The sequence below is a fragment of the Anopheles merus genome, chromosome 2R, assembly GCF_017562075.2.
Source record: "Anopheles merus strain MAF chromosome 2R, AmerM5.1, whole genome shotgun sequence".
Classification (NCBI taxonomy): Eukaryota; Metazoa; Arthropoda; class Insecta; order Diptera; family Culicidae; genus Anopheles; species Anopheles merus.
In genome coordinates this window covers 2,901,305-2,921,185 of record NC_054082.1, presented here as the reverse complement: position 1 = coordinate 2,921,185, position 19,881 = coordinate 2,901,305, and the positions used below count along the sequence as shown (strand labels likewise).

General features: G+C 45.0%; 1 protein-coding gene across 32 annotated transcripts in view; it reads left to right on the top strand.

Moving 5' to 3' along the window:
- LOC121588431 (probable WRKY transcription factor protein 1) overlaps positions 1–19,881 on the top strand; it is a 98,411-nt gene that overhangs the window by 56,206 nt on the left and 22,324 nt on the right. For 17 of the 32 annotated variants that reach the window (XR_006004180.1, XM_041906341.1, XM_041906336.1 and 14 more), the window contains exon 2: positions 1,775–2,774. The exons of 9 other annotated variants lie outside the window; for them this stretch is intronic. Coding sequence is in view for 16 of the 23 variants with exons in the window: in XM_041906341.1 (XP_041762275.1) it covers positions 2,123–2,774 (652 nt within the window). In the remaining 7 variants the exon portion in view is untranslated. Of the gene's footprint in view, positions 1–1,774; positions 2,775–17,852; positions 18,142–18,292; positions 18,374–19,881 lie in introns of those variants that run through there. 6 more of the 32 variants (XM_041906347.1, XM_041906349.1, XM_041906345.1 and 3 more) reach the window with 6 other exon arrangements.

Genomic DNA, 19,881 nt, shown 5'->3' with positions numbered 1-19,881 from the left:
GATGCGTAAAGGAGTCAAACATTCAGCCGAAAAATGTTGAACGATAAAAGAAATATGTTTAAACCATTCTGGAACGGTCCGTTTTTAAACGGTACCTCGCGGACGATACCATCATGCTCAATGGTTGTTTGGGAAGGGTTTCCGTTACAGATGCTATGGGCAGCGCACTTTTTTGGATATCAGTTTGAGTCGAAGTTGGTTACTTTTTTGCACAAATTTTCCCATTCGGAAGTGCGAAGACTCGTAGATTCTCATGCGGGGTTTTTTCTCCTCCCTGCCAAATGATTGGACAATTACATTTTCCTGTCGTTGATACATCATTGATCTGCTTTCTTAATGATTTTGATTGAGCCACTCTCACTCTCCGAGATGATGAGATTTCGATCTGTCTGTTTGTTGTGTATGTTTGTAATCACGGTTTGCCAATCGATTGATCGGCCCGAACAGATTGACCATCGTCCCGTGCAGCACCACCACCGCTTCGATTGATCGGTCAACGCTCCCGCGGAGATGAAGATCGATATGGTTTTTGACGTCAAGCCGTCAATGGTTTGGAAGTTGTGAAATCATGTGGTGCCACGTGCTGCCCCCCTGTCGAAATTTGCTTTGTGCTCTCGTTTGTCAAAGGTAAACAGGAAAGCTGAAATTGCCTAAAACGGGTACGCGCACACGGTAAGCTTTATGTTCACATAGATGTTTTTGGCATTGCGGTCATCTTCTGTTCGTTCGTTGCAAATAACGGAGACTGTGGTAATGATGTGACCTCTGATATAGTGCACTTCATCTGGAGTAACATGTGTAGACGCTGAGCTTCGAAGTGTTCAACAACTCTAAGTTGGTACATTGATACGAACGGTTTATCCATGTTGTGACATCTTGAGTGGCATCGCTTCCGTGCATCGATATCTCGCTTCTCAATTTGCCTCTCTCCAGCATCGAGCCGACGATTATATGCTGGAGTAAAAAGAAATTCCAAAAGGAATAAAAAATTAAAATGCGGCGATACATGCTGCTGGTATTTTTCTTCTCGCACCTGTTTGTTCACTCATCGGCGATGGATGGCATTGGAAAAGAAAGTGAAAATTCAATTGATACTAAAGTCAGAAAAACAACATCGTTAAATGTGCCGGGAAAAGTAGAGCATAGAGAGGAGGAGAAGCAGACCACGCAGACAACACCATCTCGGTTGTTAAATTATGACTTGAAACCAAAACCCTGGCACCTATATGGTTAACAAGCCACCAGAGTAAACCTTTTTGGGGTGTATTCGGGTGGTGTGTGTGTGTGCGTGCCTTTTTTTCGGTGTTTTGTTTCGCTTCCACGGTGGTGCACCTGACACCGGCTAGGGTCGCGTTTTTGTCTGGGTCTTGGGGATACGGCGGCGGTGTTCATTAGCCATAAATTATATCGGGGTTGTTTGCGTCCTATTTGAGGTTTTGTGAGGCTGGCTGTGCCATGACCACCCAGGAATGGTAGCACGCTACTTGTGTATACGTTGGAGTTGAGATAGACGCTGTCTAAGTCTATGTTGCGTGCGTGCTGTTTTGTGTTGGACCTGTAATTATAACTGTCAAATAAAATTAGGAACGAGTGTCGGACTTTTCTGAAAGGTTATTAGTTGGTTATCTAGTAGTGATTTCAAAACGCGTATTTCTTAGAACTCGTGGTGTAAATACTGTAAAACAATATAACAATAATAGAGTGCTTTTGTTACTGCGTTAAATTGTGCTTTTCCTAATACTTAATTCATTCTCCATCCCGTGCGGTGCTACAGAAGAAAATGATCGATAGTTGAAGAAATAACCTAGCACAAAGTTATCCGGAAACTACTGCCTATCTAGCGATGAACCGTAGCCGATAGTTTAATGTCTGTGATAAGAAGAACGTTTGAGATTTCAGCTGTGCAAACAGACGACACTCCTGTATGTCTCGTGCTTGTTCTGTGATGGTGCTAGTGTAATATAGAGGTATTCTGGTATAGTGATAGCAGCAGAGAGTATCCGGAACGTCCTGTTTTTGCTGGACGCATGTTTGACGTGCCGTGCCTTTAGTGTGACGTGTTTGGATAGGTCATCGATAAAATAAAATCGACCGTGGTGCCGCCCCCTGGACTGCCAGAGCTATGATATCGGTGAAACGTCCAAGTGTTCCAGGCCACCCTAGTGCTCATCATCACCATCACCATCACCACCACCATCATCATCACCACCATCAACAACAACCGCATCAACACCATAGGCAGCACCATCAGTTGCACAGTCTCCAGAACGGAGCATCCAGTGCCAGCTCGGTCACCTCGGCACCGTTGGTGACAACGACATCAGCGAACAATAATCGTCTGATACGCAGTCGAAATCAATTATCCTCCGCCGGGAGCAACGAGCAGCAGCAGCAGCAAGAGAGCAAACATCAGACGCAGAACCATTGGACTAGTGGTGGCGTTGTGTCCAATGGTGGAGCAACGGTAGGCGCATTCGGAGGTGGTGGTGGACGACCCACGGGAGCCGCTTCTTGGACCGGCACGGGAAGCGGATGTTCGATCATAACGAACGGCGGCAGTCTGTACTACAGCAGCAGTAACGGTTACGGTGTCGGCACGGCCAGCGTAAATCCCAAGATACGGGACATCTACGAGTTTGACAGCCTGTTCTTACTACCATCGTGTGCCTTAACGTCCGATAAGGCACTAAATCTTCGCAAGGATCTTGCCGCGTACGACTTTGACATCAAAATTCTGGAGGACAGTCCACGGGGATCTCATAACGTTTGGCAATGTAAGTGTGCGCCTGTCTGGTTGTGGAATACTGATTCTTTCACCACGCTGTCGTGTGGAAAGTGAAAGAGGATGTGCTTTTTACGATCTTACTTTTACTTCTCGAACATTACGAAACAGCATTTTGATTAACCTAAATGTTGTACAGATTATTTAGACGAGGATTAGAGCGAAGGAAGAAAGAGAGAGTGCTCATGTTACGCACTGGATCATAAAATGGGTAGTAACAATCATATAAACATTTCCCATCGTTTGATCTCGCATTCGTTCAGAGATTGTTCTTTTGTCTTATAAAGCTCTTAACTGCTCATCTGGTAGCTAGACTCGGTAAACCAAGATTGACTGCTCGATTGATATCGTTTAGCTTTGCCGGCTGCATGAATGCGTAGTAAAACGAGCTTATGCTAAGCTATTTAAATCATATCAATTGCGGCCATCGATTATGATCGCATCAAGTCACTGTTTTGTCTGGGAGCAGGCTGCAACTCGTCGGCACATTTAAGATTTCATTAAATTTATGAATGTTCATTATCGCATTGTAGAAAAGAAATGTTACTCACCGTGTGCAGCGACGATATCTAAAACATGCGAAGAGAAAAGCAAACAAGTGGTCGCTACATGCTACGGATTTAATAGAAATGGAATGTAAATCAGTTGTTTACTTAGGTTTGATTGTGTTGTTCAATTACATTTTTCGCTATCAGTACAGTTTCTCGCTTTAAAGGGAGAAACCTGTGTCTCGCTTTCAGGCGAGCGCGTTGTCTAGTCCAATTCAAAGCCTTTATTTTATGGCTCTATTGCTACGCCGCTCGTGCCTGAGTGTGCTTGTTTGCTTTGGCGCAGCGTAGAGGAACGTGCTCTCCATACGGCATCGGGTTCAGGATCGTAAAGGGGGAACTTCTATCAGCTTCCGGATGTTTTCGTTTACCTGTGTGTTGCCGTTTGGCTCACAACGAAAAGGGAAGTGGCACACGATCACATTGCAGCGAGAAAGCATATGCGGCTCGTCCGTCGACTGCAGATTGCTCATCACATCTGATCGATTTCAGATTTTTTTTTGCTGTAAGCAACACTGCTATTGATTTCGCTCTCCGATCGAAATGTGTATCAGAATGAAAAGTAAAACCTTCCCGGGGAATGTGTGTGTGTACGTGTTTCTGTAAGGGCGAGGTTTCATTACTGTGCATCATTGGGTGCAAGCGCGAGCGCGCACACACGCCCCTGTGTCTTCAGATGTGTCTCCGCTTTCGGTTAAATGTTTATTTCCGGTTACATTGCCCAGGTCTGGTCCCGCGGCCTAAGGGGGACATCTTTGCAGAAAAGGCACTTTCAGGCTGTGTTTATGGAGTGTTCAATTGACTGGTTTGTCGCTGTTGAAACAAGCGTGTGCTCTGTGTCAGTTTTGGACGTGCGCGCTCGAGACGTCTTCTTCGTCTGGACGTCAATTGGCATCACTTTCACGCCTTTCGGGCATGGTTAATGAAGGTGGCTTTCGCTATCTTGCCATTTTTTTTACGTGTGACGTCCAAGAGGCCGTAGAGAAAATTGCACATCTAGATTGGTGAATCGAACGCGTGTGTCTGTTTGCTTCTGCTCAGAAAACATTAAGAAGGTTTGCCAGACGGAGTTGGCTACAAAATTGGTGTATTTTCAAGAACATTATTTCACCGTCGTTGAGACAAATGTCAGTTAATGTGGAGCCATTTGCAAAAAGTAATAATTTTCCGTTTCAAGGACAATCATTACTAGATATTATGCCAGAAAAGTGGGAAATTGGCACAAATGGGTCTATCTGAATTGTACCACTTATGATTTTGCAAGGTTATAAGGTTTAGAAATATGTTATGTGTGTACGGGGTTTGAAGGATTTTACCATTTCTTTTTCTTCTCTTTGCAGGTAAGTGTTGATGACCAGTTCACAACCGACGAAGATTGAAGGTGGTTGGTAAGACAGTAAAGAAACAATAGTTTGGTTTGAAGGTTAATGTTGAACTATCACAATCACATTAAACAGGCTTATTTCGCTTTGAGCCACATCTCAAGCGCCTTAGGCGAAGAAGTCAAATATAATTTCGGGTGACGTATTTAGTGATAACTTATATCGATCGAATTTTGAAACCCCGTTAGCTTCATTAGATTCGGTCTATGATTGATTGAAAATGCTACTCCTCCAGTGGTCTGACATGAGCATTCCATCATGCTGGAAAACGGGAGTAAGAAAAGGAGTTTTTTTTTGCGCGTGCACTGTTCGTACCTCGTACTCCACCATCTGCTCTGATTTGGCTCATTTTTCATGTTTTTGCCAATAAAAAATAGGCTACACTTCTTGTCGAATACGGCTCGAAGCAAGCGCAAACGATGTTTTAATTATGACAAACGACCCATTTTCGGATGAATCCGTTGGAAAGAATGTTGCTCTAATTTTGAATCCGTTTGGTATGTGTAAGAAATCTTCATTTATCTACCTGGTGGAAATGTTTTTGAACTGAACGTATTTGTTATAATTACTTTTTATACATTTGTGTCAACGTATCACAGCGGGCTTAAATCGAGGAATAGCAAAATGACACTATTAACTCACAAAATCGAATGTAAATCAAGCGATTGGTGTAATTAACCCATTTTTACTTCAGTTTGATGGTTGAACTTCAAGTCACATTTTATTGTTATATGAGACTGCAACTGCGCTCGCAGGAGAGAAAGAAAAGCATCCAAACAAACAAACTAGTCTGATGATTGTTGATACAATTTGATGAACATGGTCGTTCGATCGTAGAAAAGAGGTTACCGTTTACCGATCGGGTACAGGTTTCCGTAGACGAGACGATGAAAGGGCTAGTAGGGTTGATTGTAAGGTGGTGATGGAAACGATACTTATGTTGCAGAGTTTTTTTTCCGGATTATGTTCAGTATCGTAACTTACCGCCCGAGCAAGAAGAAAACCTAGTCACATGGAACACAGCATAAGAACAACAATTAACGGTCATTTAAAACATGCGATTGTTACAAAGGGGTGTTACTTTGTTTTACTCTTTTCATCTATGGTTGTTACGCCATGGAGGAGGAGGTTTTATGGTGGGTAAGCTTTCTTTCAACGTGGAGAGGGGTCCAGTTTTTATGATTGGATGGACATTATTTGTGTGAAACTGCACCTGTTGTAAGTATACATTTCAGACGATAGCATTACAATAAAATGTAATTCAAACATAAACGAGACATAGCTAGTTGTTCGGAAGTGATTTGAACTCGGGAAATTGAATGCTTCGCTTGTCTTGATCATGTTTTACAAAGCTGTTGCTGCCACACCAAAGCAGATGCCCCTTTCTTCATCGCCTACATTGGCAGAGGTACCGTGCTTGAGCATCGATGTGATTGTAATCGCATGGGAACATCGAAACGAGCCCACAGCTTGAAATGAACCCCTCCTGTACTAATGGTGCTAAATGCGAACTAAACGAACGATTTCGCGATCATGTACAAGCAGCAGAGCGCAGATCTGGGAATTTGCATCCCGCTAGCTCTGTGGAGCAGCATACAAACCACAAAGCACTTAGATTCGCACTCATTCTCGACAGTGGTGTGTGTACACATAATGAAGATAAAGCCCCCCTGAATCCCATGGTATTTAATTAAACCGGTCCGCGTGAGCACTACGGGCGGGTTCGTCGATGGATTGTAACTTCTTTTTTTTATTTAACTAAAAACTGCTCTTACGCTGTGGGTAGTTATTTTTCTTGCTTCGTTTGTTTCTTCTCTTGCACAACGTAATTCGGCGAAGGGATTTGGATCGTTTGCATGGCAAAGAAAAGGAAAAAAATAAACTATCCCAATCATGGGAATATCACATGCGCACCATCGTTTCGATTTTGTTACCTTCGAACGAAAGCAAAGATCCATTTGGTGGAAGGTTCTCTGTTCTGTGCGTGCTTTTTTGCTTGAGGCGATTGGGTTTGCATTCGAAATTAACTAGAAAATTTAACCGTTTGTTAGCTGACTCAACCCATCGATCCCGTGTTCGTGGGGTACCACACATTGTAAGATGCTCATCCTTTCCATTTGTTTTTATTCAGTGTAGTTCTCTAAATGTTTGATGGGTAGTTTGATTGCACAAAACACGAAGTAGTAGTATGGTGGCTGCTTAGCGGGAACACGCGAAATGGAAAATCAATTCAACTGTGCCCGAAGTGGGAAGTGGAAACCACAATGATACCCTATTCAACACCTCATTGTTTCTGCCCGTATCTGGCGGTTTTGCCAACCATTTTTTCCCCGATGGGAGCCAAACATTATTGAGGGTTAGTTCCGATTGCGGTGCCTTTTCTTTGCGTGAGCAATCGGTGCGAAGGGAAAAAACCTTGCCCTCATTTTGTGTGGAGCAGCATAACTGTTGTTCCTTAGAAGGTTGCTGTTGTTTCACCGATGAGAAGCTTAAATGGTTCAATTCCCGAGGTGTTCTACAGGCTTAAAATGGGTTGGGCAGAAATTTTGAAGGTTCTGGTAATGAGTGGGGAGAGTGGTTGGAAAAGATTGGGCAGATTTTTATCAAGAGATATGAAAACTTTTTTTTGAGGATGGTGAGAGGTAAGTCCAACCAATTACGCCCAACAAAGTGTTGCATAAATGATTTACCAGGCGGAAGATCGATATTGATGAAAGCTCTGAACAATATATAGTTCAAAGGTAGAAGAAGTAGTTCCGCTGTTTCTAATTAAGTTCTTTACCCCGTTCGTTGTACTGGTTGGTACTAGATATGATAGAGCATCTCTATAAATATCAACTTCAAGAATATTTATAGTTGCCGAGATTGGGCATATTTTTCAATGTATCCTACTGATCATTATAACGGATATTTGCTCCCGGTCATCTAGACATAGAGATATCTATCTCATACTAAGTAGAATAATGTTCACTGAAATACTTATTTCATTACTGATTTGAAAAAGCAATGCCTTAATGGCCACATGTTAGTTTTGTAGGCCATGCAAGTAAATTGTATGATGTACTGTTTGTGTGTCATGTTGCTTACAAAAGTGTGATGCCGAAGTTTGATGATTATTAAAAGATTCTTGAACTGCATGCATATTTTCTTAGGTTTCAAGATATTGTAGTTCATGTTAAAAATATAGAAAAAAGATTTCAGTTTTCTCTCCACAACTAACATCTCATCCATAGGTAATTCTGATGCTACTCCCCTGATGTAAAATTGGCAGACAATAAAGAAAAGGCAGTAAACCACCCTGCGTGACCTAAAAAGGGCATACCATTTTAACGGGAACTGAGCGCGCGCGGTTTCGGTGTTGCTACATCCGTAGTGTAATATTGAGGAATAGCTCAGCTGGTTTCTATCGTAGGCAGATTCTCATGAAGATTCAGTTGAAAACGCTTTTAAAGAAATGAGGTGTGAGTAGTTTCTTAAGCGCTTTTCAGGCAGCGTGTTGTTGGTGTTGGTATACTCAAAAGTGTTCGACAGAAAAACGACACTTGATAAATGGTCCAACCAGATGCTAACAGTCATGCTATAAGCAGAATATGCTCAAGTACAACCCACAAGCTATTCAATGGCACTCCTTACTGTTAATGCAGCGCAGTAAAAGTAATGTTCTGCAAAATTCCACACCTGTACCACCAGAAGCTTTCCTTGCCTTTTTTGTGACCAAAAAAGGGGCGCAATCGATAATCAGTCAGTTATGTTTGATTTCGCCTCGAGTGCCACCTAACGAACTATCTTGCTGGGCGAGAAAGAGTCGTACTCTCTGTATCACGGTGCACGGTGCGTCAAATTTGCGGTTTTTCGTCTCTCCACCTCCGGGTCTTTGTGGTGCCAAACGGAAGATGGAAGATGGAAAAGATTGGATTAGAGACCTGGGCTGAACCGCTCGTTGGTCTTAACTGGTGGGCCCGGCCTAGATGGTGGCTGCCGACGGAAGACCGTATCTCCGTCGTGGGAGGAGTCTGAAACCGTACGGCACTCTGTTCTTGTGCGCGTTTGCGTCTGCAAATTACGTCCCGCCCGCCGAAGGGTTAGGGCCCGATGCGTAATTGCGCACAGAGCGAGTGACTTTCCGGGCCAACTAACGGTACATCCGGTGAGGTCAGAATGAAAGTGAAGTTTTTTTTTTCCTCCACTGTGACGGGAAATGAAGGTAGAGATAGAAGGTGAGTGGGTAAGAAAGTAGCAGACACGGTACGGGGATTGTCCCACGTGGAAGTTTACAAGATCTGTTTGTGGTTCCGTACGATAAGTACTGCGACTCACCGAAGGGCCTAGCGATGACACGGTATGTGACGTTCAGTGTGAACTGGAGCAGTTCATTTCATTTTTCATTATCCATTTATCCTGCGGCTGTGGCAGAAACGGTGGTGACATAGTTCTCCGTCTAATAAGAAAAAGATAGACTCACTAATCAATCGTGTGCCGCATGACATCATGGGTGAACGTCTAGAAGATGGAAGGAGTTATTGAACTATATCTCATTGGATCTTAGCAGATGCCTCTACTTTTTTGAACAGAGCTCTGTTGGTTGTTTTGCCTTGCTCAGAAAGCTAAAGCAAATGTATTGATTCGCTTCCAACGTCCCTTGTATAGTGTCGAAATGGGTGGGTGTCGAAATACTTTTCTTCGTAGTTCTCGTAGTGGCTTAGTGCCTTTATTTGCTCGTCACATTTGCCTTTATTTGCTCCCTCGGGTACGCAAAACCATGCCAGAAAGATTGTGGTGGAAGCTTAATTCATTTAGTTGGAAGCCCCAGAATGTGATTTTTATGTTTATTGAGATGCAAGTTAAATGATCTCGTATTACACACGCTGTTTTGCTGCTGGTTCCTTATGGTTGGGGTGGAGCTCAGACGTCGCCGTCTGGGCAGGAAATCGTCGATGGTGGTCTAATGCAAACATGGTAACTGGATGGAGTATTGTTGAGGATGAAGAAATAGGAAGTCTCCTTTGGCTGAGACGTCGTTGGCTTTTTCATTGTTGTCTGAGCTAAGCTTCTTGGCTTTGGCTTTTGTGAACCATCTTCTTTAGGCGAGTGTAATGGTTTTAACAAGGTTAAATCGATTCTTGGTTATTGGCTTTCTGCAATGTCATATCGAAGACTGGCATCCACAAGAGTGTTTAAACTGTCGTTACCCGTGGAATATGGAAAATCAATTGAAACGCCACAGACAGAGGTGGTATTTGTCATCACCATATTCCACCGTAATACCCCGCGTGGTGTGACCTTCGAACGTGGGAACGGGTTGAGCAACAAGGCAAACGTGCAAATGTGTGATTAAATGTTGTCTAGTCTCACGCAAAATCTCGCTTTCCCACCGAGTTGCCCAATAGTGGATTCTGTAGGAAGTGCCCGGCTCCCATCGTGATGACATTTTTGCGTTTCCCAAACCCTGACAACTGTCTGGGTCATGAGCATGTCGCCTACTAAACGGTTGTTTGTCACTTTCTTACCGGTCGGGTCGCTGTTGTTTGAGTTTCTGATTGATGTTAAGCCATCAGTTCCGGGGCTTGAACGAGCGAGGTACGTACCGTTTGCCACTGCCGAATGTGCCGTTGGGCGTCGTGGGAGAAAGTGTACACGACGGAGAGGGTGAGGGTTTACATACGTTGCCCCGGGGGAAGAAGGGAAGGACATGTCAACGGTGATGCATGCCTTGCCCCGATGGTAACTATCATCGTAAGCAATGCATCGTAGTTACTTGTACCAGTGTCCGACGTGCCCCCCTTCCAAGCAAGACAGCCTTCGCATAAATCACACGCAGCAGGAGCCTGGGGAGTTGTGAGTACGGCTTAATTAATTACTCTCCCTTTCAAACAACACCTTTAAGATAAACGATGGGTTTGGTGGGTAGGTTTGAAGTCCAGCCCAGGTTCGCCAACCCTATTGACAAATACATCCGGACAAGCATGTTTGTGCATTTCCACTTCCGTGTTGGCCTGTCTGAAGTTTGGACAACGAAGTTTCTTCTGCAGCACACACCCAGCAAGAGTGGTGCAACAGCGTGGAGCAAAGGTCTAATAGCAAATATTGTTGTTGTTTATCTCAAAACCACTTTCCATCACTATGACGCATCTCTGTCTGTGTGTGTGTGTGTGTGTGTGTGTGTGTGTGTGTGTGTGTGTGTCTGTTGGCATTTTGGGAGTCTTACGTGCACAGGCAAAACGCAATCACAGGGAGAAAAATGATGCGCGAAAATGAGGCAAATCTTTCGCAAATCTGCTTCCGAAGCGGAGCCATGGAAATCTTCTTCGTCGCTTCATTAAAAGTTCATTTCGATAAATTTGCAACGCTTTTACGTTTTCACTTTCCTGCCCCTCCCCGTTTTTCCGTTCACCAGTTGGGCCCTTTCCGCGATGGGGCCTGCATACGACTCGTTGATAGTAAGGAATAAAATTTAAAAAAAAGCAACAACACAACCGCGCCGTGGTCGGTTACATTGGGAGTTTGGGGCCCCGACGATGGATGCGCTGGCTGGCAGCCACGTCCGTTGTTATGCGGGGCGAGTATTAAATAAAAATAAACGGCAAATCGTTGCAAAAGCGTGCAGTCAGTCTCCGTGTGGAATGGTAAGACGATGATTGTGCTCTTCTGACGTACGTCTGGGAGGCATCGCAGCGCTCGCATGCATAACTCATCGCGTGCAGATGTCATCGTGGATGGGTACTACGAGGCTTCGGAAGGTGGGTGTGGCCCCAGCGTGTCCCAGTGCAGTGGAACAGAGCTGCCTTGCGAAAAGGGAGTCATAATTAACCCTTCTCCGCGTGCCGGTGTGAAGCACTTCATATCCTTTTGATAATGTTCTGCCCCAGACGCGGGGTCATATGAGTAGGTGGTCAGTGGTTGCAAATTTTCACCTACACACGCGACGCGTGCGGAACTAAATGGGTGTGGAACAGTTTTGTTTTGTATTTTCGAAAACTAGTGCCGGGTCGGAGTGTGTTCCTCTGTGATAGTCGTCGGTGAGCTCTAAAACCCACGCATCGGTATGTTTCGACGCCTCCGCCGCCTCGTACAAGCGACACAAAGGCGAGCGAAAATTGGAAAGATGCTCAATGACGCAAAGCTTTTGCGATGGTGCGCTTATTGTGGTATCGTCTCGATGCTGGAACGATTCGATTTGATCGAAAAACTCATCTTCCACATTTCAAGCTCATCAATGAATCGCGAAGGAAAGGCAATGAATTGATTCGGTCGTATGTATAAGTAAGGTTAGGAAATAAAAAAAAGAAGGCCAACCCGTTCGTGGCAGGGCGATTGAATCGTCTTGAAAACCCTTACAGCGACTACCGGTTGACGTATGAAATCGAGCATGGAATTATGAAGCGTTGTATCCTCCATTAGGCGGTGCGTCTAAATGGTATTGCTTTTGCTTTTCGGACATCCTCGACACCGCGACCTCTGGCCACTCACCCACCGCCCTGTGTGTTCCGTTTCGACGGAAAAAGATTTGTAGCGCTTTCCATTTCGAATGACGCGATCCGCAGCGGAAGGTTTATCTAAATACCATCGCCAACGTCCGGCAGTGTGGCTGTCTATGTTACCCACCGGGTGTGTTAGGCTTCTGGTTTCCCATGCTTTTAACTGTTGTGTGGATGCCGCCATACCGCTCTCGGTCGGCAGCGTTTGGAATTGTGCCCCGAAGGCGTCTGCAATCGATGTAACTCTCTATCATTTGCATCGGGCACGTCGGTGTGTTCTGGTGCACCGGCCTAGGCGGGCAGTACGGTTTGCTTGAGGGTGAGCAAGTTTCGTTGCTCGTGCTGGCGCACATCGGAACAAGTGTTGAAATTACAGGGATTTCAACGCCATCTCGTTCAGATTTGTTGCATCCGTAGCTTAAAGTCTAATGAGTAACGGGGGTAAGTATCGGTAGCGGCGATGTTTAATAACACGGTGCCAACGACTACTTCATATGCTCTTCGTAGGTATGCTACCGAACGGCTTACAGTAGTCACATATGTAGTGCATGAACTTGATCTTTCGTGATTCGATGGTGGATTAGTGTGTGGTTTATTCATTCGTTTGGTAAGATTGTTAGATTAATGAGAAATTGATATTCTTTACCGAGGGACTATGTGAGTCGCCTTTGATGCAGTGAGTAGATAGAGTGTTGTCAATGTCAGTGGAGATGTATCAATGGAAACTACGATAGGTAAATCTGGCTCAGCTACAATGAGGCCTGTAATTATGCAAGTAAACTTTCTAATCCAGCTGCACAGAGTTTTGTAATCTCCAATAAATATGGATTGCATTAGAAACTTTCAATATATTCACTCAGTTCTTCGTTCCAGCTGATTTTATGGACGACTTCCATTACCATTACCAGAGCAAGGGTTCATTTATGCAACAAGCTAAGCACCATCAACAACGCTCAAGTCAACAAGGCACTCGTAGTTTGGAGTGAAAATTAAAAACTTATCTCAACTTCACCGCCCGCAGATGTTCGAATGTTCCGCCTCCAGTCCAGCTAGACCGGCCAGACTATAGTGACAAGAAGCGTTAAAACCACTGCTCAAAATAACACCACCACTTTGCTTACAGTCAACGTGTGGCAGTTAAAATGCATCGGTCGGTATTATCTCGCTGGCCTTATTCAGGTTTGGTAAGCCAGCTAATAGTCCGTGGAGCGGGAAATGGTGAGAGAATTTTAAATGGTTTTAGTACATCCCGGCGGACTGCAATTTTCCAATCACACACGATTGATCTTGAAAGGGATCATAATTAATTAAGCATCGATTCCTTAATTATTGCCCTCTCACCGGGGCGAGTGCTGAAGGCGTTCGCATACGGTGTTGCCGATGTTGGCGTTCGAATGGCCTGTAGGCACGGCAAGAAAAAAGGAACATAACCATGACCCGCCGAGCGGGCGAGTAACAAGGATACGAACATGCTTATTACTGTCGTATCGATTTAGTAAAACGTACTATGATTAAAAAAAGCGCGGCTAGAAAATTGAAACTTTTCACTCCGCGAAGAAAGTAGGCGAGCGACAACACAGCGCCCTAATCACGTACAGCGACACATGCACAGGTGTCGACAGCCAGAGGCAACCTTTTGGAGAGATAGCATATTTGTGCATAACGCTCGTTATGAAACGTGTGTTTTGTCCGAAAGGTACGGCAGGTTGAAAGGAGGTTAGCCGTTGTAAAGCCTTCGTCTAATGAAATGGCAACCGATCTCATCATCGTCATCATCACCTACCCGGTTAAGGGTAATGGAAAGCTGTGGTTACGACTCGACTGAGGGCAGATCCTGTGTTATGATGTATTGTCCGTCCTGTTTTTCAGCAGAGGATATAGTATGGCAAACATACAAAAAATAACGACAAACCTTAAACCCGAAAGGTAAACTACCAGTGACGATTGTACGAAGTTTGAACTGATTGTTGGTCAGAGTCGAATTGCTTTGGGTCAGTTTGTCTCTGTCTGGTACACACCGTGCTTTAATGGAACGGCTTCTCCCATTGAGTCGGGCGTTATGAAACGCGATACACAGGCGGTGCACAGGCCGTGCCAGGCTGGGTTAATATGGTAATAATTCAAAACTTAAAATTAAATAAAGCCCCTTCGGTCGGGACCAGTGCGACTTCCGCAAGTGCATGTGAAACTTGTTCATTCAAAGGGTTAATTGTTGTTATTCGTGCGCACACAGGATAAACTTTCGTGGAAAGTGAAACTGTTGAGAAACGATCGGCCGGTCCTTCGCGCACCGCCGCCGAAAAAGGGGATGTGTAGCTGCTAGCAGTACCTCATGCTTCATACAAGATAATCAGCATGGAGTGGGTTTTATGTTTCTTCTTGAGCATAAATATTGCATCCTTTCGTTCGTCGCGCAAACGGGTGGCTAATGATTACCCGTATGGGCAATATAAATGCAACCGCCATCGAGCGATGTTGGTGTCTGCAGTTCGCGGAGCATCATATCATGCATCCCTTCAGACGCGTGGCCAGTGTATTGACGTAACGTGATCGTGTCACAGATATGATTCACCATATTTACTCATTTGCAAGCTCACTCCCACAATCCCTCGGCAGGAAGCCGTGTAACAGTTTTCGCCAGCTTTCAATCGCCGCACGTGTCGATAGTTCAAAAGGTGTGCTTGGTGTGCGCTGGTTGCTGCACCGTGTACCACCCATCCTACGACGGGAAAGGTGTATCCGGAATGGAGTGTAAATTGATAGAAATTTGTACATGCTCATCGTTTCCATAAGCTACCATCTCGGGATGTATATATGCCGACAGTGCAGCAGGAATGAAACCAATGATTATGCAATGTCTTTATGATTTGATTATACGATCATTATGATTGTAAAGTGTTATATCCGTCTTCAGCCGAACGACCGGTCCATTGGTCGGACAGGACGATCGTAGATTGCTCGGAAGAGACAGTACCTTCGTTCAGTACAGCCGGAGACGGTCGCCGGTGGATCAAGATATAACGTGAAACGATCGTTCCGCGGTGGTTCAGGCTCATGTAATGATGCTGCTTACGGTTTATGGATGGGTCACTGTGTGAAAGTGAAAGCAGTCACCGCCAGAACGGAGCATAGTGGGAAAATGTCAGCAGGAACCAAGGTCCGCCATAGGACGTCCTGCAGTGTAATGATCTGAAATATGAGCTTTTATGAGAATATAATATGCTTTAATTAATAGCAATATCATTTTTGTTGTAGTAATTGTACTTATTGCTGACGGTGATAGCAAAAAAACTCATAAAAAACATTCGTGAACTGTGAACTGTTTGTAGTTGCTCGATTGTCACTCATCGTAGAGGGTCACTCACCATCCGTCAACGACACTTTGCACGTGAAGACCCTTAAACCATGATCGTGATCCTTGTTTGAGGCGGAGGAAGAGGTTTAAAAGGCAACATCAGTTACTGCCACCGACCGTTCCGACATGCCGAGTGTAGAGTGCCCTATTACGGTGCGGTTCAAGTGGATGATAGATACTGCTCGTCTTGGAGCATTCCGTTACGTTTTTCGGTATCCTTATCCATCAGTTCCACGGGTCAAAAGCTCGATCTGTCGTGTCGTGTCTCGGCGCGCTGGTGCGGATTTTGGCCGGCGTGCGGCCCGCGCGCCATGTACACAAAGACAACGTGCGCGGCACAGTCGTCGCCTCGTGTTAAACGGTTAAAGTGGGCTGGAATTCCTCTCGGCAATTCGTTGGCGTTTCGATGCCGTGGAACTTGTCATTAGCTTGTCACGTCACGAAACGGAAGATACGGCGATACGATTTCGATCATCCACCGGGACTGGATGGTTTTGTGGCACATTCATTTCGAAGGAGGCACCCGATGACTTTTTACGGAGATTACAAGAGGTCTTGGGTCGTGTGTAGCGCCCGCTCGCCAATAAGGAAGAGGAGGTTTTTCGGGAATTTTTACGCTACACCGATGGCAACCGGTAAGCCGGGGGTGAGATTGATGATGACTTCATCGTTTGCGATCGTTTTGGTCGTGGGGCGGGGACAACAAGAGAGGGTGTACTACGGTCGTTAGCGAACGCGTTGGACCAAACTGAAGTCACTCTCTAGATGTTGCTGCCGTAGCTATATCCAGTAGAATCTTTATCGACCCGTGACCAAGCGACGAGCGTGCCGTAATCGTGCTTTTAGTTTGTTTCTTGGTTGATGGTCAATGAAACTTGTGTTTTTTTTCTTCGCCAACCAAAGGAATCGGTTGGAAGCGCTTTCCTTAAGCAAATCAACGAGCAGATCGTCATCCATCATACACTGATCACGATGTGGGCAGGAGTTTTTTTTTCGCCTACCACCACCGATCCCACCGAAAGGAACTAAAAGTAGAGGTTAATTCGTTTTTAGTTGCCATTTAACGGCTGTCAAATCAGCTGGTGCGGAAGCGGGGTGGTAAAATTGCTGAGGAAAATAATGTACTGTTGATGTGTCGAAGCCATCAACTCTCGCTCCACGTTGTTGTCGTTGTTGCTGCTGTAGCCAACGCAATGAAGATGCGCGATGACGCATGTGCCTCGTAGTGCATACTGTTAGGCGTTTATTGTAAGCGTGATGTCGGCGTGGCGTATCCAATAGTTCAGACTGAGTCATCCGTTCATTGCCTTTTACTATGGTATTGAGTTGCAATAGTAATAATCATTGAAATTTAATTTTACTTAAAATAATAATAATATTTTTTTCTATTGCAGCTTTGTTGAAATGAGCGTAAACATGAAAGCATTTAAAAAGAACATGTTTTATTACGTCACTTTGAATCGTGAAGTGAATTTAAAATCATTGAAAGTAGAATTGCATTTGTGGGATGGATTTGTTCACTTCATACAAAACTATGAATGTTTTATGCCGCACGGCTACAGCGGGTGCTCTTCTGGCGTCTGTGGTGATCTTGAGAACTGCGTCTAATGAACATTGGTAACTATTCCAAAATTAGTACCTCCGTACTACATGTGTTACGGAGAAGCGATCGAGCGGGAAAGATCATAAAACCAAATTAGATTTGGACATGGAACTAGGAGAAAGCATATGTAAATGGTAGACACCAAGTTTCATGTGGATGTAAGATATGGTACTGAGGGAAAGATGCGCAAGAATTTGCAGCTGCTTATGTCTATTCTGTTGAATAACTGTTAAGATCGGTGAACCTAACATTCACTTAAGAATCTGAAAATGAATAGAGATGTGTTTTAAAATATGAAATGCACAACCAAATTAGTTAGTACAACATGAATGATTTGGATAATTAATTCGGTTCTAGCTCGAGCACTTCTACATGCTTTATCCAAACAAACCCCAACGAACTGCGTTTAAAAGGCTATCACAAACATGAAACAACCCATTAACGCTTTTGGATTGGAATTTTTAATTGACAATTTCTACTTTTTTAATTTCTTACTTTTTGTTGTTTTTTAAAACCGGTGGTTTTCTTATCCGTACCTCACTGTAGCTTCAGTTTCTCTCCCTCTCTTCACAAGCACAAACGTTCGCTAGATTCTCTCTTGTTCTCAACCGTTGCGTGCATTCAAACGAAGACGGCGGCTTGTGTCATCTTGTGCCCTGGCCGGAGAGCCTCTAAGCTAAAACGACTTACGCAGGGAGGGCCGGCCCGGTGGTGGTACAGTCGTCGTGCGCTCACACACAGCGACGCTGCGACTGTAGTTGTGTGGGGAGAAATAATGGCTTTAGTTGCGACCGTGCGGCGCGAAATCAGTCACCAACCGTGGTCGTCGTGGTGATCGTACGAGCCTTGCCGTGAGACTCTGGACCGGCCGTCTTGGTTCGCTCGCTGCCATTCTCCATCTTCCAGTGCTCCCGGTACGAGGTGGTGTTGCGCGCGTTCCGTCAGTGCTCTGGGGTTCGCCCTTTTTCAGTGCAATTCGAACGGAGTCGAACGAAGGTTGAACCGCGATAGATCGAACGCGAGCGCGCGCGTGTTTCTTTTATTTTCTGTCGAAGGCAAAGATTGCGGCACGGAACGAGTTCGAGCAAGAACAGCCCTCGGAACGATTGCTGCTGGTGCTGGCTGGTGGCTGTCTTGTTGTTGTTATTGTTGTTATTGTTGTTGGTGGTGTTTTCGGTTGGGTTTCAAGTGTGGGTTGGGTTCGTGGCTGGGCCTAGAATGGTGCAAGGTTAGCCCAAGTGTGTGCTTGTCCTATGTGTATGTAAGAGAGGGCGATAGAGAACAAGAGAAGCAGCGAAAAAAAAATGTGTGTTATGTTTACTTTTTTGATATTGCTACTGGCATACCACCAGCACATGCAGCCCTAATCGAGTGAGCGTAAAACCCGTAAAACAAAAATTGTACAAGAATCAATAGTTTGAAGTAATCGTGACTGCGTCGGGGTTCGGTGTCGAACAGGCAGCTGGTCGGGAATATAATTTGATATGTGACTTCGTGTTTGACAAGTTTACAATTGCGCCCAAGTATATGCTGGAGCTGTGTGTGGCGTGTGGCCCTGCATACTGATCGTGATGGGCTCTGCCGTTCCGTTTGTCGTGGCCGCTCTTCTCGATGAGTTAATAAAGAAGCTCGTGCAAGCGCAGCACCTCCCACAGCTCAGTGAATGCGTTCGTGGCGGATTCCGTCCGCCGCGATAAGATAGAGGAAATAGATTCTGGCCCGGGGCTGGTGTACCACTTGATAGTGTGCGCGTGAGAGTGCCTGCGTGTATGCGTGTGGAATTTTGGAATGGTGACGAAGCACATGTGCAGCCGGGTGTTCATTTTCTCCCCACTGGCAGATGACGAATGGCGAGGGTACAATTCACAAATACATCACTGTATTGCCTACCAAACTGAACCATAATTTGGGGAAAAAGAATCCATCTAAATCCGCATCGATTAGATGTTTTTAAAAACAAAAACGTCTTATCGGATCGAATACGATTTGTCAACTAATCGTTTGACTATGTTCACTACAACTGTTGAATTCCTTCCCACCGGACAGGTCGCACGGCAATAAAACAAAATTTATGTGCGCCATTTAAAACCCTTGAAAATTATTTTCCCATAAACTGTTTCAACCGCCGCGTTCGGTCGGTCGGTGTGTGTGTGTCTGTAGTCGAGTGATTTCTATCGATCCTCCCCTCCATTCCACCCCACGTGTACTCTGGCAGAAGTACAACTCCAACTACAACTCCAACTCCAACATTCGTCTTGTAAATCTTCCCTATTGGTTCGTTAGCGAACAACTAACCTTGTTAGCTCCATTCATGGTTTGCCAATGCTCTCTAGCGCATAGTTTTGTTGTAGTTTCGTTAAATCGACGCGATCGTGTGGCGCGACCTCAATGTAAACCTGTCCCCGAGATATGGTTGAACGATCGACAAGCATAGGGCCTCCCACCGTCGCCCTCTTGCGAATCGGACGAACGATTATCGATTGCGAACCAATAATTTGGCCCACTGCAAACGATCGATCACAGTGCGGCACACGGTCAGTGGAAGTTTTTAGTACTTCCATGGTGCACAAACAAAAGAAGAAAAAAAAAACAACAGCTGTACGGAAGGGTGTTGTTTGGGCGCAGATTTTTGTTCGTTACGGCCCCAAGTGGCGGCATAACCTTAAATGATGAAATCGGTTAAGATTAGTCTGGTTCAAGGGTCTGGTATGGGTAAGAGGTAGAGAAACCTTTATC